Source organism: Salvia splendens, chromosome 10 (genome assembly GCF_004379255.2).
Source record: "Salvia splendens isolate huo1 chromosome 10, SspV2, whole genome shotgun sequence".
In the NCBI taxonomy this organism is placed as follows: Eukaryota; Viridiplantae; Streptophyta; class Magnoliopsida; order Lamiales; family Lamiaceae; genus Salvia; species Salvia splendens.
Window position 1 is genome coordinate 8,669,818 of NC_056041.1, and position 25,755 is coordinate 8,695,572.

At 40.9% G+C, this 25,755-nt stretch overlaps 1 protein-coding gene and 1 long non-coding RNA gene across 3 annotated transcripts; both read left to right on the top strand.

The window, feature by feature from the left end:
- Positions 1-8,821: 8,821 nt before the first annotated feature.
- Positions 8,822-9,508, top strand: LOC121751398. Its single transcript, XR_006040071.1, has 2 exons — positions 8,822-9,051; positions 9,127-9,508. It is a non-coding gene; the product is annotated as an uncharacterized LOC121751398 (long non-coding RNA).
- Positions 9,509-12,600: 3,092 nt separating this feature from the next.
- On the top strand, positions 12,601-25,526 carry LOC121751111 (homologous-pairing protein 2 homolog). 2 transcript variants are annotated; one of them, XR_006039996.1, is made up of 7 exons: positions 12,601-12,744; positions 12,845-12,870; positions 13,255-13,522; positions 24,359-24,429; positions 24,497-24,685; positions 24,765-24,987; positions 25,163-25,526. XR_006039996.1 is itself a non-coding variant. In XM_042145826.1 (6 exons), exons 1-6 carry the CDS (start codon positions 12,633-12,635, stop codon positions 24,861-24,863), a joined length of 765 nt encoding a protein of 254 aa, XP_042001760.1. In that variant the 5' UTR covers positions 12,601-12,632; the 3' UTR covers positions 24,864-25,131. The 2 variants fall into 2 exon arrangements, 1 of the variants encoding a protein (XP_042001760.1); XM_042145826.1 differs by lacking the exon at positions 25,163-25,526 and having other exon boundaries at positions 24,765-25,131.
- The last annotated feature ends 229 nt before the right edge of the window (positions 25,527-25,755 follow it).

Sequence of the window (25,755 nt, forward strand, 5' to 3'; positions counted from 1 at the left end):
GATTCCAAGTCCTCACGATCCGAACTCTCAAGAAGAGACTTCGGACTTTCATGTTTATTGCAACTATTGCGATAAAGTGTACAAATGGTCCGCCGGTGGTGGATATGGCACCCTCCGTCGCCATTTAGTGGCAAAGCATCCGGTAGAATGCGGCACTGCCTCTACCCAAAGCCAACTAAACTTCCAACCCGCCGGCGCCGGCTCGGGTTCGTCAGGTGCGCCTCTATTTAAATATGATAAAAAGAATTTTGATGATACAATGACTAGATGGGCGGCTATGAAGCATATGCCCTTTAATGTTTTTGATGACAAAAGTTTTGAGGTTACTATGCAAAGTGGGTTGAATGTAGCAATCAAAAGAATAGGTCGAATGACCGTGCAACGATCTACCGTTCGGCAGTGCTTGGAGAAAAAGGTAGAATTATCACGTTATTTAGTTAACATGGGCCACAGGGTGAACATTTGCTCAGATGTTTGGACGGATTGTTTTAACCGTCATTCATACATGGGTATTACGGTTCACTTTGTGGACAACAGTTGGACTTTGAACAAGCGTTTAATTGGTTTTAGAGAATTTGAAAGTCCACACACTGCACCAGAAATTGCTTCTTTGATTATACAAGTGTTGAATGAGTTTCAGCTATGCAACAAGATATTTTCTATTGGTTTTGATAATGCAACTGCCAACACCGCAAGTATTGCCGATTTGATTGCGGCTTGTACACCGGTAATTGGAGGTAAGTATTTTCATCAAAGATGCATTTGCCATATTTTAAATTTATGTGTACAGGATGCGCTTGAATTATGGCAAAAGCATGTCTCTCCTATTAGAAATGCAGTTAGATTAATCCATCAAAAGCCAGCTATTGGCAAAGCATGGAAGAAATATTGCCATCAAAAGAATGTCAGGTACACGAATTTTACTATGGATGTGTCTCATAGATGGAATTCGACATATGATTATCTGAATTCTACCTTGACACATAAAGATGCTTTATGTGATTTTTATAGAACTAACCCCTACCGTGATTTATATCTTTCGCATAGTTGTTGGGATAACAGTTTGGCTTTATTTAAATTGTTCAAATATTTCAAAAATGCTACTGTTGAATTGTCGGGTGTTTATTATTGCACTGCTGTTCGTGTTTTGGAGCATTGCATGTACATATCCCTTGGTTTTAAAACTTCAATGAAAAATGCTTCCTCTTCTCCCGAGTTAATGTGCGTTTTGTATTATATGATTGAAAAATGGCTCAAGTATTTCAGTGAGATTCCTAACGTGTTTTTTATTGCAAAGGTATTGGATCCAAAATGGAAATTAGCAGGTACCTCTAGAATTTTAGATTTTTATTATAACAATTTGAGTTCAATTGATCTTGGTCCCCTTCAAGCAATCCAATCCGATACCAGTGACGAATTTGGAGTCGACCTCTCAGAAACCTTTCAAATAAACCTCCCGGACCAGTCAGTTGTGCAACAAAACCTCGAGTATAACTTGCGCTCTCTCTACACCGAATATGAAACCAAGTATAACACCACTCACCAAGTCAGAAGACCCCCTCCTCCACAACATAACTATGGCTTTGCATTTCAAGCCGATTATGATGACCCCGACGCGCAATCCCAACTAGCCGACCTATACAACTACAGCACCGGCGGAAGGTCCTCAGGTATGGTCAGTGAATTAGATTTATATTTTGAATCACTCTTTTCCTTTGGTGATGAAGGTCCTACTCCTCCCGCCCAAATCGACGTCCTCGATTGGTGGGGAACCCACGAGAAAGATTTTCCCATCCTTGCTTCAATGGCCAAGGAGATTTTTTCTGTTCCGGCTTCCACCGTCGCCGTCGAGTCCGCTTTTAGTGTTGGCTCGCGCGTTTTGGATGAATCAAGAAGTAAGCTCTCGGCGAAAAATATGGAAGCCGTGATGTTACTTGATGATTGGGCCAAAGCTGACGTCCGAGAACAAGAAAATGATTGGAATGATCGTCAAGAGGGATCACAAGATGAATTCACCGGGGATGAAGATTAGGCCAACCGTCAACCGCCGCCGACCAAGCCAAATAGGTATGTAAGGTAAGAGAACTACGTGGACTTTGATTCCCTAATGCAAATGAGCAATTGGGATACGTAGGCACCTCAACTTAAATTTTTAATTTAAGTTGAGCTCAAGTCCTTTTTCTTTTATTCTTTTTTTTCCCATTAATTCCTACTTTAAAAATATGCAAATACAATTGCATAATTGTATTTGTATATACTCTAGTCGATGAAGTATATTTCTCTATACGGCTTAATGAGGGAAACTTTTGACAATTCTACTATAATTGTTGATTGTTAGACGAAACTCAACATTTAAAGTTGAATTGCTAAAGGTGTCCTTAATTTAGTTATGTAGAAAGATCTTCTTCGCCGGTTAAGAGTATATATATAATACACTTATACGTTTAAGAACTTCAACTTCGTTTCTTGTCATTTGTAATTAGTTCTTCACTAGTAGTCTCATTTGTATTTAAATTTTGTTTAAGACTTCAAGACCGCCATATGTTTTCAATTTGTAATTGTTGTAACTTGTAACGTGTAATTTGTAAATATGCAATTTCAATAAAATTGCAACTTTAGCCGTATTTTTTTCAATTTTATTTACTCACATTGCATACAAAAGCAAACTTGAAAAGTGTAATGTAATTTGATTAAAATTGAAAAGTTGAAAAATGCAAAAAAATAAAAATAAAAAAAAATCGTCAACCCGCCGGTTCGGGCCCGGAACCGGCGGTTCGAGCCGAAAACCGCCGGTTTTGAACCGGCGCGTAACCCGCCGGTTTTTTGAACCTGAACCGGAACCGCCGGGATCTAGGCGGGCCGGTTCAGGTTCGCGAATTTTCCGACCCTTGACCCGCCGGTTCGGGCCCGGAACCGGCGGGTTCCGACCCTTGTGCAAGCCTATATATACCCCTTTCAATCTCCAATCTTGACTATATATTTCAGAACTCCAACTCCCACGCAACAACTAACTAACTAAAGTTCAAATATTTGCAACCAAACTATACAATGAAAAATCACCACTTGTAACTCAAACATCTCACTAGCCTTGTCCAAAGTCCTCCACTTTCTGTTAGAACAACAACATCAGGATCCATGAACTCTGCCTCCTCACTAAGCTCCTCAAAGCAGTCCACCACAATCTGCAGCCTCGCCACGAACTCAATCAACAGAGGCAAACGTGGCAAGTGACAAGGCGCTCGCGCTCTTACAAGTCTTGGCCTCGCCATCTCCAATCACCACCACTCCATCACCTTCCAAGCAAAATGAGGAAGGCCATGGCACGAGCCTCCTCACATTCTGCGTCACAGGCTTTTGTACATAAATCGAAGTTTCACTCAAAGACTTTTGGCAAAGATGGTGTTGTGGAAGACCATCGAGTTCTTCTAGATCCTTCCTGTGGCTGCCAACCTCCCAGCTGTCGGAGTTCACTAGTCCCATACCGATTCAACTTCATTTAACAGAAAAAATAAAATCTTGATTAGTCCCATTTCCTGAAAGAGAGTGAAAACCAGTTTCATAAGCCTATTCTACTTCATTTAACAGATAAAATGAAATCTTGATGAACGTCGCCCCTACACATGATCACACGACAGAACAAGCATTAGTGTTGGGTTTTTCAAACAAGAAAATGCGGTGTGGCCTACCTATACTGAACTCGAACATCACGACAGTTAGGATAGCCCAGATTGAATACTGGGACGCATCTTTAACAGGCATTTCCCAAAATAAAAGCAATGAAACAAGAGCCAATGCAGAGCCCATCTTGAGAGCATACACCACTTTTCTTGGATCCTTTCGCCCCATCTCCACCGCATTCTTGGTATAATCGCAAGAATCACGCCACAACCGCTTCAGTCTGTTGCGCGCTGAGGAGAGACATGAGCTGCTGCTAGTCTCCTCATCAATGCTAACTAATGAAAGCAGGCTATCTTTGCTCGTGTTTGCTTAATGATTATCATTCTTGAGAGAAACAAGACATATATAGGGATTTAAACGTCATATTTAATATGAACTGACTTCTTCACTGAGAGAGACTCAAAACGCAATGCTTCGGTGACTATGACAAATCTTAGGCGTGGGATCAAATGTGGTGCTCTATCATCACTCTAAAGAGTTGCATGTTTTAAATTAAAATAAGAGGTAACTTAGGGCATTTTATACTCCATTTGATTGACAAAAGAAGTAAGTAGTAGTATAACTTTTAATGAATTGTGTCGATTTCTTACTATGAATTTTCAATCATGTCACAAATATAAGTCACATGTTGTTTAATCCTAGTGGATCTAAATTAATCTTAGGTGGTTTGTGAGGGTGATGTCAATCAAATTAGCATGTTTTTCCATGTAGATTTTATTTATTTTAGGATGTTTTCGGACTCACAATTGTGTAATTTCCCTTCATAGATCAAGAATCAGGGTGAAAAGGGAGCTCGTAGAGCCGGAGATGAAAAATTAAGCCCGTAACAATCTCAGCGGACCGAGGTTCAGCACATCCCACAGTCACCATGGATTATAATGATTTTAGTTTCGTTTGGTGTACTTATCTTAACATGGTTGGTTAGTTTTCTCCATTGCTCTGGACATGCACAACGTAGAAATTGAATTATGGATTGATAATTATGAATTATGAAATTTATTTGGCTTCAATTCTCATTTTTGAATTATATTTGTTTGTACTATAATAGAGACACCTTTAATAGCATGATTATTTTCATATATCTAATGCATCTTTATCTTAGAATATAGGTGAATAACTTAGACAGCGAATCCATGATCCCAACTTGCTTTCGAGAAAACACAAGGTGTAAACGGTGTATCCAAAACGACAACCTTAAGATTATTGGTTGAAGTGATATCATACGATAATTATTAAAAAAATCAACTTATAAGAGAGGTGTAAGAATGTTTTTGCTCTATAAATTTTAACAAAATCAACTTTGAAGAGAGGTAGAAGTACGTTTTTGCTCTAAAATTTCTGACAAAATCAACTTTGAAGATAGGAGTAAGAATGTTTTTGCGATATAAATTCTAACAAAAGTTACAAAATCAACTCTTAAGAAAAGTGTAAGAATGTTTTTGCTCTATTGTTTCTAACAAAATCAACTTCGAATCATATCACTTTCTTGCATAATTATAAAAAGCTATAAGGGTACCATATATTCCACTTTATTTTTTCGGCGACCCAATTAGAAGCTTTCACGTTTGTTGAATAATTCATTTGCATGAATATTCATACATTGCCCTTCACCTCAAACATCTACAAAAGATCACATTTTTCAAGTAGCTTTTCATGGATTTGGAGAGGGATAATGAATTAGCTTTCAGCTCTCTAAGTCTTTGTCCTTACATTTAGTAAATTACACATGGCAGCATGTAGGGCTGGCAATTTTTGACACGACACGATAATCCGACACGAATCCGCACGAAATAATTGGGTTTGGATCAAGTCTTATTGGATACGGGTCATTATTGGGTTGACCCAATAAGAACACGAAAAATTCGGGTCGGGTGCGGGTCGGGTGCGGGTCGGGTGCGGGTAACCTGTTAAAAATTAATATTTTATTATTTTATTATTTTTATTTTTTATTAGATTTAATTTAGTAACTTTTACTTAGGAAAATAATAAAAAAATAGATTAGGGTTTAGAAATTAGAATTACCTCCCAAAGCGGTTCGTGTCGCTATCGTGTTGTTATCGTGTCGGGTCGCTATCGTGTTGCTATTGTGTCGCTATCGTGTCGCTATCGTGTTGCTATCGTGTTCAGGTCGATATCGTGTTGCTATCGTGTCGGGTCAACCCAAAGCGGTTCGTGTCGCTATCGTGTTTGGGTCGTGTCCGGGTCGTGTCCGGGTTTGGAGGTGGCGGGTCGGATTCGTGTTCGGGTTTGGGGTTTCCTTAACAGGTTGGGTTCGGGTTTGGCCTTATTGGGTTGGGTCGTTATCGGGTCAACCCGATAACGACCCAATCCGCACGATTTGCCACCCCTAGCAGCATGGCAACAATCGTACAATGTGTATATTGGTGGAATTAGTTAATAGTATGAGTCGGTTTTTTATCTTGAGTTCACGGACCCAAAAAAAATCGAATAAGGACACTTTTTAATATTATTAAGGATGATAATTTGTGTGTCTAGTTATACCATCAACGCTTTATAAAGTTTCCTTATTGTTAGTGTCTCAATTAAAATTTGGGGACACAAATAGAAAACGTCCTATAAAAGAAAAGATTAAGATAAGGGACGCGATTAAGATAATTTGTCCTTAACTTATGGACGCTTTCTTTTGCGTCCTAAATCATGTTTTTTTTCAAACGCTGGTAATTGCGTCTTAATTTTTATGCCTTTAAAAGATAAGTTGTACCTTCGAATTTATTAAAGTTGATGGTAATTTATTGAACTCAAGAAACGATACAAAAGATTTGTCATATCTAAATGTGAGCTCAGATAAATTTTATTTGTAAGATCAATAATTGATTAGTCATCACTAATTAGTAGTATGTTAAGGACCTAAATCCTTAACGTCGATTTCCACACAAAATCAAGAAACGAGATGTCGTCGTTGTCGAGCGCGTCGTGACTTAGACGGCAAAAAAGGGCGGTTGAGCGCGTCGTGACTTAGACGGCAAAAAAGGGCGGTTGAGCGCGAGATCAGCCTCGTCGGCAACCTTAGGATATGTTTCTTGTTTGCTACTCAATTGAGCCAAAAGAATGATAATTTCATATATTGATTGAATGAATAAAAAAGATAACAGTCTATCCTATTTATAATGCTACTGACTTAATGAACAAGAAAACAAAGATATAGAAAAAGATATGATAAATCTCTATAATATCTAAACTAAATAATAATAATAGAGGTGCGTATCATAGTACTGCATCAGATTCAAAAATTGCATACGTCTAGTTCAACAATAAAAAGAACTCATGGACTCACGTTTACAAGAAGAGGCTTTGATCTCTCTCTATATATATAATAGGAATGTCCAATCTTGGAATAAAAAGTCTATAATCGAAATGTTCAAATAAAAACCTTTTGGAATTAAAAAAAAATAATCATATCCAATTTGTCTTATATCTTTGGTGTCCTATGCTAGCTTACATAGGAGTATTATTTTACGAAGTCGTTTTGTAAGTTTGTGAGTATGCATAAGTTTATATTGACTTATTTAATGCTCCAGATTTTCGTGCGACATCCAGTAATTTAATTATTAAGTTGTTGGCCTATCATTTTATTAGTCAATGGTTTAAATCTGCTTGAATAATGTTTGGAATCATGACATAGCAATCTACTATTTCAATCCAAATATGTCTTCCGTTGATTCACGGATACGCAAAAATAAAATTATTCTCTAATATTAATTCTTTATTTTACGGTCCTTTCACCAAAATTAGTTCACTTCTATTTTTAAAAAAAAATAAATTATCACACATTAATACTAGTAGGTGTATTATATTGCTAACTAATTATTAAATTGATAACTACAACTAAATAATAATATTATATCATTAAATCAAGGCTCAAGATCATTCAGCCATAAATATTATGGCTGGCAAATCGTGCGGATTGGATCGTTATCGGGTCAACCTGATAATGACCAAATCCAATAAGGCCTAACCTGAACCCGACATGTTAAGGAAACTGTAAATCTGAACACGAACCCGACCTGCTACCTTCAAATCCGAACACGACCTGCACCCGACACGAACCCGTTATCGACACGATATAATATGGGTTGACACGACACGATAACAACCCGAACCTGATATTACACGATTAAAACCTAATATTACACGATTAAACCTTAATTTTTAACCTAATTTACACAATTAAAATTCGTTTTATATTATTTAAATCTAATTTATAAGAAATTAAAAAATTAAAGTAATGTATATTTTTAAATAATAATAAAAATAATAACATTATTTCTTAATGGGTTACCCGTATCTGACCCGCATCCGACCCGAACTCAACCCGAAATTATCGGGTTCTTAATGGGTCAACCCGATAAGGACACGGATCCAATAAGACTTGCCCCACCCCAATAATTTCGTGCGGATTCGTGTCAGATTATCGTGTCATGTAGAAAATTGTCAGCCCTAATAAATATCATAACATCAATTAAGGGTATTAATGTCAATTAAAAATAGTTATAACTAACTTTTAAAAAATATTCCAAAACTTTAAATGAGTTTAACTATCTCAATTTAAATTATTTTTTTACACAACATATACCAAATTAAAGATAATTTTATGAGGATTCTAACGAGATATCACTTGCATATGTTCCGATGTCAATTTGAAGAGAAAAAATCTTGAATTTTTCGTATTTTCAGAGAAACAGTCTAATGTGAACATAACTATCATAATATCTCAATATAATACATATACAATGTCAATGTTAAATTGTGTTGACAAATTCAGTGAATTGTATTGATATGTTTAATAAATTATATTGACATTTTGATCCAAAACCATAATTTTGAAAGTTTTATTATCTTTTTAAATTTAAATAATAATAAAATGAAATTACACGTGATAAATTATAGACAACTAGATCTCTACGAATCTTATATTGTAGTTAGCAATTAAAGATAGAATTAGCAATTGATCACACCCCTTCCACTAGCAATAAAATTAATTTCACTATCTACTAATATTACTTCAATTATTTTTCGCTGTATTCCATATTTTATTAGTTTTATACATTATAAACTAGTGAGAAATAACATTAAATAAGAGGAACAAAGGCCAACTATTTATGCGCAAATCGTAGAAGCCCAATAGCGTTAGAGGCCAATGGCCCTCCTCTCTATCTTCCAAGATTTGTATCTTATCCAAACTCTGTCTCTCTCTCTCTGTGTCGATGCGAAAGATGTTAACCATGTCAATTCAACCAAGCATAACAAGCCGCCCTTCCTCTGTTTTCAAGAACAACTCCTCCGCGCCGTCATTTTGTGTGAATCTTCTCACCTGAAATCCAAGCCCACAGAGGATGCGGAACAACCTCACAGGTTCATAATACACTGCTCACTTGCTCTTTATCCATAGGCCAAACGTCTTAAAATCACAATGGGTATATTTAGCAGTTAGGTGCAGTGGCTGTGAAGACTGTGGGGCGGCCCAATCTGGTGTTGAAGTTCATATGGATGGAGAAGAGAAGAACATCGGTGTGGGATTGGAGCAGAGCATACCGGGGCATGGCACCATTCCGCTGAGCCCTTACTTCTTCTGGCCGAGGAAAGATGCATGTGAAGAGCTCAAGGCTACTCTACAGAGCAAGCCATGGATCTCGCACAACAATATCATCATTCTTCTTCATCAATCTCTGGAAACAAACTGTGTCTTGAACTCAACACTTTTATGTTCTACTTTTGCTGCTTTATTACTACTACAAACTTGGCAAGATACAACGCATCTTCAAGAATGAATCTGCTATAAATAAAACAAATGCGGTATTTTCCATGAAAAGAATGTTGTAGGTATATAGCTATGTCTCCTGTCTTTCTCCTAAACTAACCTATCGACAGAAAAACTTACAAGCCCACCAGTGAGTTCAAGTTCAACAATGGGTCATGAGTGAACCAAGTTGAAAAGTCAATCTTCCTCAGCCTAGTTCAGACATATAGCCATGTAATAGAAAGCAACAATTGATGAAACTACAGGCGATTAGCAATGAGATGAACATGTCTTTGATAGTAGCATGGAAGTATAGTTGGAGTAATAAAACAACTGCATCTTGCTCAAAATTGAATAAGCACTTGAAGAAGAACTGAGAATTTGATGGAGTACTATTTGTATATGGCAAGGACAAACAAGTTGAGAAGCATACTACTGTTTGTTTGTGAGTACCATTTGAAATCCCCATAAGAACATAATCAAGATACTCGCAGTAAGACATAAACGAGCAACAAACTGATATCAAATTCATCCTTTAGGAGTAGAAGATACGAAGATGCATGTGAATCTTAGGGGTTCAAGACACATATGTATGCCCCGAACTTGCTTTTCTAAATATTTCAATAATCCAAACAAACCCAACAAGAAATGAAACAATAAAAATGGTGGAAAAGGGAGAAGGTGAAGGTGTTATGATTTAGATAGATGCTTGGAACCTATGAACCTTCTACAAAACAATGAAGACAACCCAAGGCAACTTTCACCAAAGCAAGAATCTAATGGCTCCACAAAACTAGCAACATAAGAACTAGAATTGCTTACCTTAACATTCAATCTAAGCCCGGCAATAGATTAAAATGCAACCACAAGGGATTTTGATAAATCTTCAAAGATGAAGAGGAATGCTCACAATGGAGTCTTTGATAGGTTTACAAAATGTTCAAAGCTGCTAGCAAAAACCCTAGACATGGGTATTTATACTAGAGGATAAAAGTGCTAAACAAAAGAGTCAAAAAGAGTTCAAAAACTCAAGTCGCGAAAAAGCCCGGTCGGGCGTTTTTACTCATAGAAAAAGCCCCGGTCGAGCTAACTCCGAACCAAAAATTGTCAGAACGCCCGGTCGGGCGTTTTACCCTTGAAAATCGACCGGTCGGGCGTTTTCTCTGGAATCCTCCAAAAACAATATCTTCGTCTTCGAAAGGGCTTCGCGTGAGTATCTTGCACGCCCCCATCGGAGTTCGGATTAGAGAGTTATGGCCATTATACGAAAGGCGCGCAGTGAGGAGCAAATGACTCCATAAGAAACGCTTGGACGGGCATCGCTTCCGATCCCTCCTCCCACGAGGCCTTGAGCACCATGCTTAGCTTCCGGTTGTTCCCCACTCGAGCATTATCTTCGGAGGAGCTTAATCCACGGATGAATGTGTTTAAGTTGTCTTGCATCTTCTTTGTCATTCCCCTCGTTATTGGTCGATGGATGTCCTTGGTGGGGTTGATCAAATGATGTGTGACTTGTGGATTCGCATCAATGCAACTGAAACAAATAATAGCGAAATTTGTCAAATGCAAAATGAAAAAGAGAGAGAGAAATTCCTATCAGAGAATTGATTGTATCTGAAATGATGGTCCAGACATGCATCGGCGGATCCAGGTGGGGTCGCGCGGGGTCGGCCGACCCCACCGGCGGTCCACCGAACACTGCCGGAAAACATCATCTTCGACCTTTGACCTGGTGCAGTTCCGTCTCCGACCCCACGGCCAGCTTCAACTCTACCCGAAGCCTTCCGCCTTTTCCAAAAACTAAGAGGAGAAAGGAACAATACTAATAAGAATAGAGTAGAGATAGATAAGGGGAGGGGTTGCAGAAGAAGCTGATGTATTCTCAACGAAGAAGATGAACAGAGAGGTTAATATTGATTTTTGGGCTGAGGAGTGGTTAATACTCCTATTGATTGTTGGGTTAGAAAATCTATAAGTAAAAAATCTAATTGATTGCCTCTGGTCACTCGCCGTTAATACTGCTTTTTCATTTAATTCGTCTGCCAATAATTTTCTAAGCCATGTAGTATTAACTTTTTTTCTCCTTAATTTTCCCACAAATTTACATAAATTCCTAATTTATTTAAGTTTATTAGTTAAAAAAATCAGTCAATACTGTCCTTTTTAAATAATTTTATCTTTATTACAAGAGTTACAACTTTCTTGATAAATAAAAATTCTATATTTCTACCCAATTATTATTTTGATTAAATAGAAAGTTATAGTAGGAGACTAAGATTAAGATTTTTGAGGGGCATAGGCTTTGCACAAAAAAAATTGGTGCGTTATTGATATTCTTTTAATCATGTTTTATTATTTTTTTACTTTTATTTTGTTTATTTGACCTAATTTTTATGAATATAATATTTATATACTTATGTTTTTTTATTATTGATTTCAATTACCATCCATATTAAATTAATGGATAAATTTATTTTAAAAATATCTTGAGTTTGTATCTGTTCTCATGAGTTTTATCTGTTCTTCTGGTGCTAATGTTGAACACAATCAACGACTGGAATATATGTTTGCAATTATTTTCAATGATAAAATTTCGGCCAGCTTCAAAATATAAATATTCGTAAAAGTTAAAAATATGAACTCGTAAAAGTCAACTATCGTGATAAAACAAAGATAATTTTATTTGTAATGTATTTTTATAATATATATAATATTATTATATTAATTATCTCGTCCGACCCCACGATTTTTAAATCCTGGATCCGCCCATGCAGACATGATACCCCTACAACAAAACATGAACAAATGAATCAGCTCTAATTCATTTCGAAGTTGCATTACTTCTTCTTGAAATTTCGCAAATACAATCAAAAATTTGATCCATAAAATGTGGAAATACAGAAATAGAGGTGCAGTCAATCAAATGTAGATCAGTAGATGAATGAAAAAGTAATAATACTCCACCTAAAATTTTTAGCCATATCATAGTGGTATATAATTCCAACAATAAAAAATAATAATACTCCGCCGTCGCCAGCGGTGGTTCGGTTTTCCTATTCGCTAGTTAAGAGTGGGCATCGAGTCTGTTAATGCCGACGTGGCACGCTATTAGTCATATCTGCCTCCACTTACTTTTCCTCCAGTTGTTCCAATTCCAACTTAAAGCGCAGCATCACACTTTGGGCTCCATCAGCCCATGTGCAAGCCTATTTATACGGCGCCGTTCAGAATTAATACGGAGCAAGTTTTTCTCCCACGGAAGGTTTTCCCGCTCATATCCATGGCTCCCAAATCGGATAGTGCTGAAGGTCATCATCTGCGTACAGTTTTTTTATAGAATTTCCATAAAGTCCTAACTATTTTTCTGTAATAATTATTGTATTAATTTGTTTCGTTTTGTAACACCAGGAATCGTCCTCAACTTCGTGAATGAAGTGAGTTTCCTCCACTCCCTCTGTATTTCTATCTTCATTTCGGTTTTTGCTGATGTTATTACTTTAATTTCTCTGTAATCTCACATTTTAGCTTTTAATTGTACTCCGAAATTGCTTCCCGTTCTAGCTTTGGAGCAGATTGAGGAGTAGTTCATTTGGCTCAATTGATTTTCTGCTTAATAGATTGATTTCCTTGGAAATTCTGCTTGTATGATTTAACATATGATTCGTGATTTTGAATTTCCGAGTTGATACGACTTTGGAATTTCCCGTGAAGCATCTCTCGCATTTTCTTCATTTTTAGTTGTAAAATTGTTAGCAGACATTTAGTTAGTGGCTGAGTATGAAAATTGTATGTCATGGAAATTTCTGGGTTCTGTGCAGCAAAATAGGCCTTTGAATTCACAAAATGTGGCCGATTCCCTGCAAAAGTTTAATCTAAAAAAGGCTGCCATACAAAAAGCCTTGGATAGCCTTGCAGATGGTGGGAAAATATCATTCAAAGAGTATGGCAAGCAGAAAATATACATGGCTAGGCAAGATCAGTTCGACATCCCAAACAGCGAAGACCTCAACCAGATGAAAGAGCAGAATTCCAAGCTCCAAGAACAGCTTGCTGAAAGAAAGAAAGCCATCTCTGAGGTTGAAGCAGGTGTAATTATGATTCCCCCCAATTGAAAATAGTTCTGTTTCCTTTTGAACTGAGGTATTTTGAGCTGGTTTTGTACTCCAGTCTCCATCGTTAATCCATGCTTGATGATGTGGCGAATTTTTGATGGGAATAAATGCAAGTAATAAATGATCACAACACGGGAAATTACGTGGTTCGATTTACTGAGGTAAATCTACGTCCACAGGAAGAAGAGAGGGCAAATTTGTATTGCTTGGTCTCGCTTATAGATTACAATACTGATTTGCTATAAGATTCAGGATCTAGAGAGCTTAACCCTGGTCTATCTGATCTAAGTTCTATTTATACATTCGAACTAAGATCGTGGTTTGCAGCCCTGGTAGTGGGGTTGATAACTGCTTAATACCACTAAATAGATCGTGGGTGTAATGGAGGTCGTGGAGATCCTGCATGGGTCCACTATCTCCTTGTTCGGTCGAATACTGAGACCGAACTGCTGAACTTTGCCGATCAGCTTTTGCCGATCTGAGAGTTGAGCTCGATTGGTCGGCTTTTACCGAGCTATAGGCTATGACCGAACTCTTTGGTTGTGCCGAACTGATACTCTTTCTTGGGTTTTGGGCTGATGGGCCGTCACTGCTATTGGGCTCGCAATTATTGTTTAGTTGTTTAGTCCGTATCCCATCACCACCCCCCCCGAAAAGCGAAGTGAATCACTTCGGCATTTTGGATAAGTGTAAGGGGGAGGCTGACGTCAGGGGACGTGCTCCGCACGTGTCTGCATTAAATGTGACAGCAAATCCGGCCAGAGAATCCGGAAAAAGTGGGATTTGAAACGGTGCGACGAATTTGAAATGCCTTTGCGAATCCGATAAATATTTCCTTTCTTCATCATTGGAAACACTTTTGCGATTATTTCTTCTGTATTCTCTCCCTTTTTCGAAAAATTTTCTTCCGCTTCTTCAAGACTTTCTTCAGACTTTCGACCATCAGAGAGTAAGAATCATGTCTTCTTCTTCTGAATCTGTTTCTGAATCAGGTAGCGGTAGGAAGGGGGGTAAGGGGTCTTCTGGCCGGAAGAAGTCCGGGGAGAAGACGGTAGAATATTTTCCGAGCATTTTGAGTAAGGATACTGTGATATCCTTACACGGAAAATATTTTCTACCTGGGGGTTTAGTGGTAATTCCCTACGACCTTCATAGGGCTGATTCGCCGCCGGAGGGTTACGCCACCGTTTACGAAGCCTGCTTGGAATGCGGGCTTCGTTTCCCTCTTCCCCCTGCCTTTGTAGAGCTTCTTGATTTTTTTCAACTCCCTTTAGGTCAAGTGACTCCGAATTCTTGGAGGCACTTATCGGCCTTTGCTGCCGAACTGCGTAGATTAGGAAAGGATCTGTCTCTGAGGGCAATCCTTAATTTCTTTCAGTTTAAGAGGAAGGGATCCTGGTTTTACTTGATCCCTTTACAGCCCTTTAGAGCCTTTTGTAAAACCAAATGACCGAAATGGCAAAATCGTTTCTTTTTTTACAATAGGACAGCGGCTCCGGGCTTTCCCTGGAGAGGGCCGAAGTCCGTAATTCCTCATCCTCGGTTAGAACCGTTGAACGAGCTCGAGGGCGAGCTCAATAAGATTCCTATGATTAGGAAACAGTACTCGGAATCTGAGCTCGTCAAGGGTGACTTTGTGTTCGATATCTCGTCTTCGGACGAAGAGACTGAGGGTGAGGATTTCTTTTTTATGCTTTACTGCTTTAACGACGAAGACTAACCTTGTTTTCTTGCTTTTTGGCAGTGAACATGCTAAACAAGCTCGGTCGCAAATCCTCCGAATCTAATGAGCCGGAGAGACAGAAAGCCACCGGCTCGGCGTCTGATGCCGAGAAGAATCCGAAAAGGCAGAAGACCTCTTCTTCGGATCCAAAAAAGCCGGAGTCGACTTCGGCAAAGGGGAAGGGGAAGATTCAGAAACCCCCAAGAGCGCCGGAGAAAGACATTGTCTTGGCGGCCCCTTCGGAACATGTCTGTGAGCCTTTTGCATGGCCAACGGACTTTGTAGAGGTGAATTCTCTTCTTGATTTTCTGGCCTTGCTTTTTTCCTATATTTTTTGTGGCCCCTCTGTTGACTTTTTCCTTTTTCCATTTTCAGAGGAACAATATGCTCTCCAAGCTCGTCGCCGTTGAACTCTCCAAAGCGTCCAACGATTATGCTGAGATGCAGAGGAAGTTGAATGCTGCTCGTCACCAGGCCGAACAGGCTCGGGCAGACTTTGAGAAGGCAAGGGCCGCTAGGATCTCGGCTCAGGATGAAGCTCAGCGTGCCAAAAACCAGCTCATCATCCAGAGAGAGCAATCTAAACAGAGGGAGGCTGCCGCCGTGGTTGCTCAGGGGGAGGCTCTCCGTGTTTTCGCGGAGAAACTCTTTTTGAGCAATCAATTTTCGGCCTTTATCGGTGATCTGCTGAAATTGATGACCGATAACGCTGAGCAGGGACCCGAAGTCGTCCTGCCGCTGTATGGCCGAGAGATTTCAGCTCGTCTCCAGAGTCTGCCGCTCCTTGAAGAGCTTGCTTCTTCCTCGGTCCTGCTCTCTGCTGAAAGAGTCCGTAACTGCCGCGCTGACCGGGACGAGAACATGGAGGCCATCTTTGCCTCCTTGGGACCTGTTTCACCCGCTTCAATCTTTAACGAAGAGGGTGGGCAGGAAAACGAGGCCGGCAAGGAGACCGAGCAGACGGATCAGCAGGCCGGCGACGGGCATGCCGGGCAGGAGGTGCAGCAGATCGGCGATGGGGGCACCGAGCAGGCTGGAGGGAGTAGGGAGGCCGAGGCTGAAGCCGAAGTAGACAAGGAGAAGGAGGCTGAAACCCACAGAGGAGCCGGAGACGAAACTGGCGGAGTATGATTTCGTCTCCCTTCTCTTAGTTTAGTTTCTTTCTCTCCTTGTAAAATGGCCTTGAAGCCCTCCTTGTGTAAAAAATTTTTCTTGTGAATGAAAAAAATTCTTCTTTCTACACTCGTGTCTTCTTTATAGCTTTTCGTAATCTCTTTTACTCCTGTTGTGGTTTACTGCCTGCTCGGTAAACTGAAATGCCGAACTGACATAGCTGCTTTGTATTCTTAACTCTAAGGAGCTGGAGGTACTTCACTGGAAGCGGCTATACTCTTCGGCTTTAAACGAAGCTGAGAAAAAAGCCATAGATGACCAGGTGAAGTATGACGAACTCTTGGCTCGGTTAGTGGAGCTGGAGTCCAACAATAAGGACTTAAAGTCCATAAAGAAAGATCTGGAGGCCGAGCTGAACACTGTCATCGCTGAGAGGACTGCATATGAGGATTTCATCTGCGGGCGCGGGGGAATGACCATATCTGAAGTTCAGAATCAAGTTGATGAACTGTGGGAGGAGCTTCATGTACTCCGGAAGAACAATGCGCTGGAGAGCTCGGCTTGCCAACAAGTTGTGAAGTCATTGCGGCACTTGGCTTCTCGGTACGACATCATTCTTTCCCGGCGTCCCTCAATCGAGAGATTCCTTAGGCGTTTCCCGCCAACAGATGCTCACACTCCAACTCAAACCTCTAATCCACTTGCTCAAGATTCTACTCCAAACCAACAACGGACTCAGGATGAACCGGAAACGTCAAGACGAGAACGTACTCCAAGTCAGCAACGGACTCCGGAGCAACCGGAAATGTCAAGACGAGAACGCCCTGAAGTTCGTAGAGGAGTTGTGATTATGAGTGAGCAAGATCAGCGGATGCTTCGTGAAGAGACTCTTCGCCGCCGAGGTGCTAGAACTTCCCGGACTCAGGGAAGGGGCGGTAGGTCGATCAGAGCATCTCGTCGACCTACTTATTCTTCAACTGTTCGGAACACCCGAACTCAGCATCATGAGGATTTTTTGGATAGGTGGCTCAACTTTAGCAACCGTGGACAGTAGAATAGTCCTTTGTAATGGTGTAACGCCTTCTCGTAGGGCAGCGAAATTGTATGCCGAACAAGACTTAATAAATGAAATTTTTTCATTTCGCTTCTATCGCTGCGTATTTACAGTTCAGCGATTTTTTATTTCATTTATTGTACTCGTCCGCGGTCTTATGAAGAAAACTCTTCTTTGGCCGGACTCGTCCTCAGTCTTATGAAGAAAACTCTTCTTTGACCGGACTCGTCTTCGGTCTTATAAAGAAAACTCTTCTTTGACCGGACTTGGTTTGTGTCCTTATTTGGCGAGTTTTATCGCTTGGATTGGACTTTCCCTTTGTGTCCTAATTTGGCGAGTTTTATCGCTTGGATTGGACTTTCCTTTTGTGTCCTAATTTGGCGAGTTTTATCGCTTGGATTGGACTTTCCCTGGTTGACCGAAGTGGTTTTCGGCTTATTGCAGTCCATTTCAGACGAACTGCTTGTTTCTTAAGCTGAATTGTGGTCCTGTATCTTCCTTAGAAGCTTGGACTCACAATTGTCTTTAATACATGATCTAAAAAGGGGATCAGCCTTTAAAGATCAATATACCTCAGTAATATTTATAAGAGACAAAACGCACATAGAGACTAAACGCACATAAAGACAAATAAAAAAGACGAAAAAGATTTTAAACTTTTATAAAACGACCAGCATAAAGGACAAATAGAAACATGAAAGCACATATCCCTAGGACCGAACTAGATACAAGACTGACCGGACCTTGTCTCTTACAAATGGAACTTCTTGAGGTTGGAAATATGCCATGTTCGGGGTACTTGTTCTCCTGACATGTGAGTCAATTTATAAGACCCTTTTCCCAGGACTTCTGACACCCGATACGGACCTTCCCATGTGGGTTCAAGTTTGTCTAGCTTTTCTGCTCGGCTTACTTCATTGTTTCTCAATACGAGATCTCCCACTTGAAACTGCAGCTTTTTCACCCTTTGGTTATAATACCGGGTTACTTGCTCCTTGTACTTGGCTGCTTTTATGCAGGCCAGTTCTCTTCTTTCTTCGGCAAGATCTAGTTCGGCTCTCAGTCCGTCATCATTCAGTTCTGTTGAGAAATTGAGTGTTCGGGGGCTGGGTATGCCGATCTCAACCGGAATTACGGCTTCAGTGTCGTACACTAGACTGTACGGAGTTTCACCGTTGGAGGTTTTTGGTGTAGTTCGGTAAGACCATAGGACTTGAGGAAGATTTTCTACCCATTGTCCTTTGGCTTGTTCTAACCGAGCTTTTAATCCTTTCACCAAAATACGGTTTGTTACTTCCGTTTGTCCGTTTGCTTGTGGGTGAGAGACCGAAGTGAACCGCTGTTGAATATTCAACTCTTGGCACCAATTCTTGAATGTCTTGTCGGTGAACTGAGTCCCATTATCCGAAATGAGGATATGGGGTATGCCAAATCGGCAAACTATGTTCTTCCAAACAAAATCCAATGCCTTCGAGCTCGTTATCGTAGCTAATGGTTCAGCCTCCACCCACTTTGTGAAGTAGTCCACGGCAACGATTAAGAATTTCATTTGCCGAGGAGCTTGTGGTAGTGGTCCTACTATGTCTATGCCCCATTGCATAAAAGGCCAAGGGCTTTGCATAGCACATAGATCGGTCTGCGGCATCCTTGGGATATTTGCATGGATTTGGCACTTCGTACATTTCTTAACGAGCTGTACTGCTTCTTGTACCAAAGTTGGCCAATAATATCCCCATCTCAGAACTTTTTTAGCTAAAGCTCTAGCTCCGATGTGGCTGCCGCACGATCCTTCATGAACTTCTCTAAGGATGTAGTCCGTCTCTTCTGGTCCTACACATCGCAATAACGGTTGAAGGTAGGACTTTCTATATAGGACTCCTTCATGAAGTTCATACCGAAGTGCTCGGCATGTGATTTTCCGAGCTTCTCTCTTATCCTCGGGCAGTTGTCCTTGATCTAGATACTTTGATATTGGCGTCATCCAGTTCTGCGAGCTGGTTACTGAAAGTACCTCAGCATCATCAATGCTTCTGTGCGGTAATTCCTCCACTTTTGAGCTCGGATATGAGGCTAACTTGCTTAAAGTATCTGCTCGGCCATTTTCCGCTCTGGGAATGCGGATTATCCGAAAATAAGAGAAACTTCGGCTAATGCTTTGCGCTTTGTCCAAGTATTTTTTCATCCTTTCATCTCGGGCTTCACTTGTACCCAACATGTGATTCACTATGACTTGTGAATCACAATGGATTTTGAGAGATTTGATAAATAGACTTTGCGCTAACCGAAGTCCGGCAAGAAGGGCTTCGTATTCGGCTTCGTTATAAGTGGTTGGGAATAAGAACCGAAGTGAATAAGTTACCTCGTGTCCGTCGGGAGCGATAAGTAGAATACCAGCTCCACTTCCCGTCTTATTCGAAGCTCCATCTACGAATCCAATCCAACAGTCCGGCGGCTCTACTTCGGGTTCCTGGGGCTGTGTTGGTTCATCATTGGTAAGGCTTTTCTGTTCGGCAATAATAGGGATTGCTTGATCGAACTTTGCCTCTACCAGAAAATCTGCCAAGGCTTGTCCCTTGATGGCTTTCCGAGGTAGATATTCTATTGAATGTTCTCCCAACTCTATGGCCCACTTGGCAATTCTGCCTGATGCTTCAGGCTTAGTCAAAACTTGCCGAAGTGGAAGATCGGTTAAGACGCATACCTTGTGAGCATAGAAATATGGCCGCAGTCTCCTTGCTGCATTTACTAATGCCAGAGCAATTTTTTCCAGAGGTTGATACCTTGTTTCGGGACCTCTTAATGCTCGGCTTGTAAAGTAGATAGGACGCTGCTTTAGGCCTTCTTCTCGTACAAGTACCGCGCTAATGGTTTGATCTGATGCCGCTAAATATAAGAATATCACTTCGGCATCTGTTGGAGCAGAGAGAATAGGGAGTTCGGCTAAATAACTTTTGAGTTCGTCAAAAGCCTTTTTCTGTTCGGCTCCCCACTCAAACTTTGGTGCCTTCTTCAAAACATTGAAGAACGGCAGTTGCTTTTCGGCTGCTTGGGAAAGGAATCTATTCAGTGCGGCTAGACATCCAGTTAGCCTTTGCACATCATGTATGGACTTCGGCATTGCCATGTTCTGAACAACTTGAACCTTTAGGGGATTTGCCTTGAGTCCGTCCTTTGAAACCCAACAACCCAGAAACTTTCCCGGATCTACCAAAAAGGTACATTTTTGGGGATTGAGTTTGAGGTTGGCTTTTTTGAGCACGTCGAGAGTTGATTTGAGATTGTCTTCGTAATCCGAAGTGCTTCTACTTTTAACAACTATGTCGTCAACATAGACTTCAACCTCTTTTCCGATCAGGTGCCGAAATAGCTTGTCTACCATCCTTTGATATGTGGCTCCGGCATTCTTTAAACCGAATGGCATCTTTTTATAAGCAAAAATGCTGAAGTCAGTAATGAAAGCCGTTTTTGAAGCATCATTCTCATCCATTAAAACTTGGTGGTATCCTTTATACAAATCAAGAAAACAGAAAATTTCGAAGCCTATCAAAGCTTCTACTTTTTTATCTATGTTCGGAAGGGGGTAGCAATCTTTAGGACAGTGCTTATTTAGATCGGTAAAATCTATGCACATCCGCCATCCTTCTTTTTTCTTGATCATCACAGGATTGGCCACCCAAGAAGGATATTTTACTTCGAATAATACATCCGCTTTCAGTAATTGGCGGACTTCGTCATGGATGACTTGATTTCTTTCTGCCGCAAAGAGTCTTTGCTTCTGTTTTATAGGCCGGACTGAGGGATCAATATTTAACCGATGTGTAATTACCTCGGAAGACACTCCGGTCATGTCCAACGGAGACCACGCAAAGACATCTTTGTACTCTTTGAGGAGCTGGATGGTCTTTTCCCGGAGCAGAGGTGTTCCCGCGAAACCGATCTTGACCGTTCTGGATGGATCATCTTCGTATAACTGAACTGTCATCGAGTTCGGCTCCGGTGTGACTTCGGTCATTTCTCCTGCCTCTGACTCCGGCTGCTGTGATTGCTATGCTTGATGGTGCCGATCTGATTGCTCGGCACTTTTAAGCGCAATCTGCAAACATTCTTTTGCTCTCTTTTGATCACCTCGGATGACTGCAATCCCTCCTTTAGTGGGGATCTTGATTGTGAGGTGATAAGTAGAGCAAATGGCCCGAACTGTGTTGAGCCAGTCTCTTCCCAGGATGATGTTATACGGGGACCGAGCTTTTACCACAAAAAACTCGATCATCGTACTGGAGCTAGTAGGCGCTCTTCCCACCGTAATCGGAAGGCTGATAGTACCTTCAGGGCGGGTGTCTTCCTGGGCGAAACTTTTCAGAGGAAGTGGGGCCGGACTGAGCCGAGCTGGATCCACTTCCAGTTTATCAAAACATTCTTTAAAAAGAATGCTAACCGACGCTCCTGTATCCACAAACACTCTGTGGATCAGTTTGTTTGCCACTCCGGCCTGAATGACAATCGCGTCTTGATGAGGAGAAATGGCCGGGACGGGATCTGCATCTGAAAACGTGATTACTTCCTCCTTCTTCAGCCTTTTATGCATAGGCTCCTCTCGATTGACGCCTCTGCGTTCTGCTTTTAGAGACGACTTAGTCTTCCCGGCTGGGAGAGCGTCAATAGTCTGGATTACTCCGTCATATTGCGGCTCGTCATCGTCTTCGGGATCCTGTTGCCTTTTAGGATCCTGAGGAGCGCAGTTCGCACCTCTCTGTTTCTTATTCTTCTTCGGCAGCTTGCTTTGGTATTTTTTTAACGTCCCTGCTTTCACAAGAACATCAATACCTGCTGCCAAATTTCGGCACTCCTCGGTATCGTGACCGTGGTCTTGATGGTAGGAGCAGTACGTATCCTGACTTCGGCGCGTGGCTGATTTCGTCATCCGCTTTGGTTTTTCGAACATATCATAATGCAGTTCGAAAATTTCCGCTCTCGACTTGTTCAATGGTACGAACTGAGCGGGCGGTTTCTCAAGATCGAGACGTGGTCCCAATCTGCCTTGTACCGGTGCCCTTTGAATTCTTTCAAAAGGAGTTCGGCGAGGAAGCCCCTGATCGCTATGATCGGGCTTCTTTTTGTCTCCTCTGGATGAGCTGTCTAAAGACCGTTTTCGACGGTCTGCCTCATCGGCAAGAGAAAACTGGTCCGCAATGTCCCACATCTCTTGAGCTGTTTGCGGACTGCACTCAACGAGCTTTCTGTAGAGAGCTCCGGGCAGAATTCCATTTTGGAATGCCGAAATGACAAGTAGATCATTGAGATCATCTACTTGTAGGCATTCCTTGTGGAATCTCGTCATGAAGTCGCTAATTTTTTCATCGCGACCTTGACGTATAGAAAGCAGCTGAGCCGAAGTGATTCGGGCTTCCGCTTTCTGGAAGAATCTCCTGTGAAAAACATCCATTAGATCTCTGTAAGATCTAATGCTCCCTTGAGGGAGGCTGTCAAACCACCTTCTTGCGTTCCCGATAAGCAGCTCGGGAAACAGCTTACACATGTGAACCTCATTGAGACCTTGGTTCGCCATATTATACTGATAGCGTCCCAGGAAATCATGAGGATCCACTAACCCGTCATAAGTCATTGACGGAGTTCGGTAATTCTGTGGCAATGGAGTTCTGGTGATATCATCCGAGAATGGAGTCTTCAGCGCTCCATACATAGCGAATCCGACATCTCTCCGGTATGGTGGAGATGGAGTTCTCCTGTGATTTCGGTAACAAGGAGGAGAAGGAACATGTCGGTGGTGAGGATTCTTTCTCCTGGAAGGTGCGACACTACTGCGGTAGTGACTTTCATGTCTGGAGGGGGAGGGAGAATCCGCTGTTTTCTTCTCCGGCTTCTGGCTCTTTTGCAGGAATGTTAGGAACTCATCCTGCTTCTCAGCCAAGAACAACTTGACAGCCTCATTCAAAGCGAGCTGCTGGGGAGGCTCGGTGCGATGACTTTTTGAGTGGTTTGTTCCTTCACCGTGAGAACTGGAGGCAGATTTCTCCCGAGGCTGTTTTCCAGACCTATGGACTGGACTAGCTTCCTCACCTTCATCACGGACGGAAGTATGGGTATTATGTGATCTGGTACGCATTTTTTTTTTTTTGGTAGAAAAGGATCAAAAACTCGCTTTTATCACAGTTTTGGTTCTCTGTTTCCCACAAACGGCGCCAGTGATGATGTGGCGAATTTTTTATGGGAATAAATGCAAGTAATAAATGATCACAACACGGGAAATTACGTGGTTCGATTTACTGAGGTAAATCTACGTCCACAGGAAGAAGAGAGGGCAAATTTGTATTGCTTGGTCTCGCTTATAGATTACAATACTGATTTGCTATAAGATTCAGGATCTAGAGAGCTTAACCCTGGTCTATCTGATCTAAGTTCTATTTATACATTCGAACTAAGATCGTGGTTTGCAGCCCTGGTAGTGGGGTTGATAACTGCTTAATACCACTAAATAGATCGTGGGTGTAATGGAGGTCGTGGAGATCCTGCATGGGTCCACTATCTCCTTGTTCGGTCGAATACTGAGACCGAACTGCTGAACTTTGCCGATCAGCTTTTGCCGATCTGAGAGTTGAGCTCGATTGGTCGGCTTTTACCGAGCTATAGGCTATGACCGAACTCTTTGGTTGTGCCGAACTGATACTCTTTCTTGGGTTTTGGGCTGATGGGCCGTCACTGCTATTGGGCTCGCAATTATTGTTTAGTTGTTTAGTCCGTATCCCATCAATGCTCGATAGCAATGTATGTAAGCATTGTATGATTTTGAAGAAAATCAAGTAGAATCATGGTCACTTTAGAGAGTTCATGTTGAGTTCGATTTGAAATTGTTCAATGCCAAGAATTCTCTAATCTGATCTGCCCGTACTAATAAATGGCAGAGGTCAAGGCACTGCAATCAAATTTGACACTCGATCAGATACTAGCCAGGCAGATCCAACTGGGAAACGAGGCAAGTCAGATGCGTTAACAAGCACATAGCTCGGACGTATTGCTTATGAAACCGTAGAAATATGCAGGTTAAGCAGATGGAGGATAAGTTGACAAAGCTGAGGCAAGGGATTACTCTGGTGAGTCCAGAGCAGAGGCAGGTCGTGGAAAAGATGTATATGGAGATGATGAATCAGTGGAGACGACGCAAGAGGATGTTCAAGGATGTATGGAGTGCCATCACAGAAAACTCACCCAAGAACCCTAACGAATTCAAGGTATTTTCATTGTCCGATTCATTTATGTTTCCTTCCAGCAGCACGGGCTCCTTCACCACATTTATTCTTGTTTCAAAAGGAGGAACTTGGTCTGGAGTACGACGAGGATTGTGGTGTCAGCTTGCAGTCCTTCGATGAACTAGGGCAGGGCGTAAACAAGCGAGCCAAACGCAAATGAGCAATCAAGAAGGGAATTTGACAGAAACGAAGCTTTTCTTGATAACAAAGCAGTGGAAGATTCAGGAATATGATGGCGTTTTATGTATTACACTTTTTCTACTGTTTAAAAATAGAATACGCAAGTAAGAGAGCCCTACTGTATTATTCTGATCTTGTATTCACTGTTGCGCTTTTATCCTTTTCTTTTAAGTAATTTTTCATCAGCTCGTCCATGTACGTACTTTGCCCAATTCTTTTTATATGATGATGGAATCTATTTTAATTAAGGATATTGGTCTTAAAATCTTGATTGAATAGGAAAAAGGAGCAGCTCATCAGAGCATGACCACAAGCCCTTCTCCACAGGCGCCACCAGCTTTCCCAAATTCACAGCACCAGCCATGAATTTCCATGCTGGATATTTTGTCACCAGACGGCAGAATGGCATATTCACCAGCAGAGGGGGAAGCAGATCCAAGATACTATGCTAGTTCGTGATAATGAGATTCGAAATCTTGATTGAAATTTAGGGCAATTATATTGTTGTATATCTATCGATACTTTTATACAGGAGTATGTTATTTTCAACGTGAATAGTCAAAAAATTTGGATATTATGCTAGTTCGTAAGATGAGATTTCAAAATCTTGATTGAAATTGAGCCAATGGAATTGTTGGAAGAACATGAGAGATGTGACTTTTTAAAATTTTTATTAAATTGTACTCCTATAAAACAACCTCATGTAAATTTCAGCATAAATAATTCAACGTGCCACATTTGATTTTAACTAAGCCAGAAATAGAAGAATCAAGTCACGTTCGGGAAATCCACAATCCAACGAATAAATGAAATTTAAAACAAAGTTTTAAATTTATGGAAAATACTAATACTTGACCAAAATTCTAACAAAT

Bases quoted from the DNA above. Each gene is read 5' to 3' on its own strand.
- LOC121751111 (XM_042145826.1), top strand. From the start codon at position 12,633: ATGTGCAAGCCTATTTATACGGCGCCGTTCAGAATTAATACGGAGCAA. The intron at 12,871-13,254 runs GTGAGTTTCCTC...GGTTCTGTGCAG, and splicing joins TCCTCAACTTCGTGAATGAA to CAAAATAGGCCTTTGAATTC. The intron at 24,430-24,496 runs GCAAGTCAGATG...AGAAATATGCAG, and splicing joins AGATCCAACTGGGAAACGAG to GTTAAGCAGATGGAGGATAA.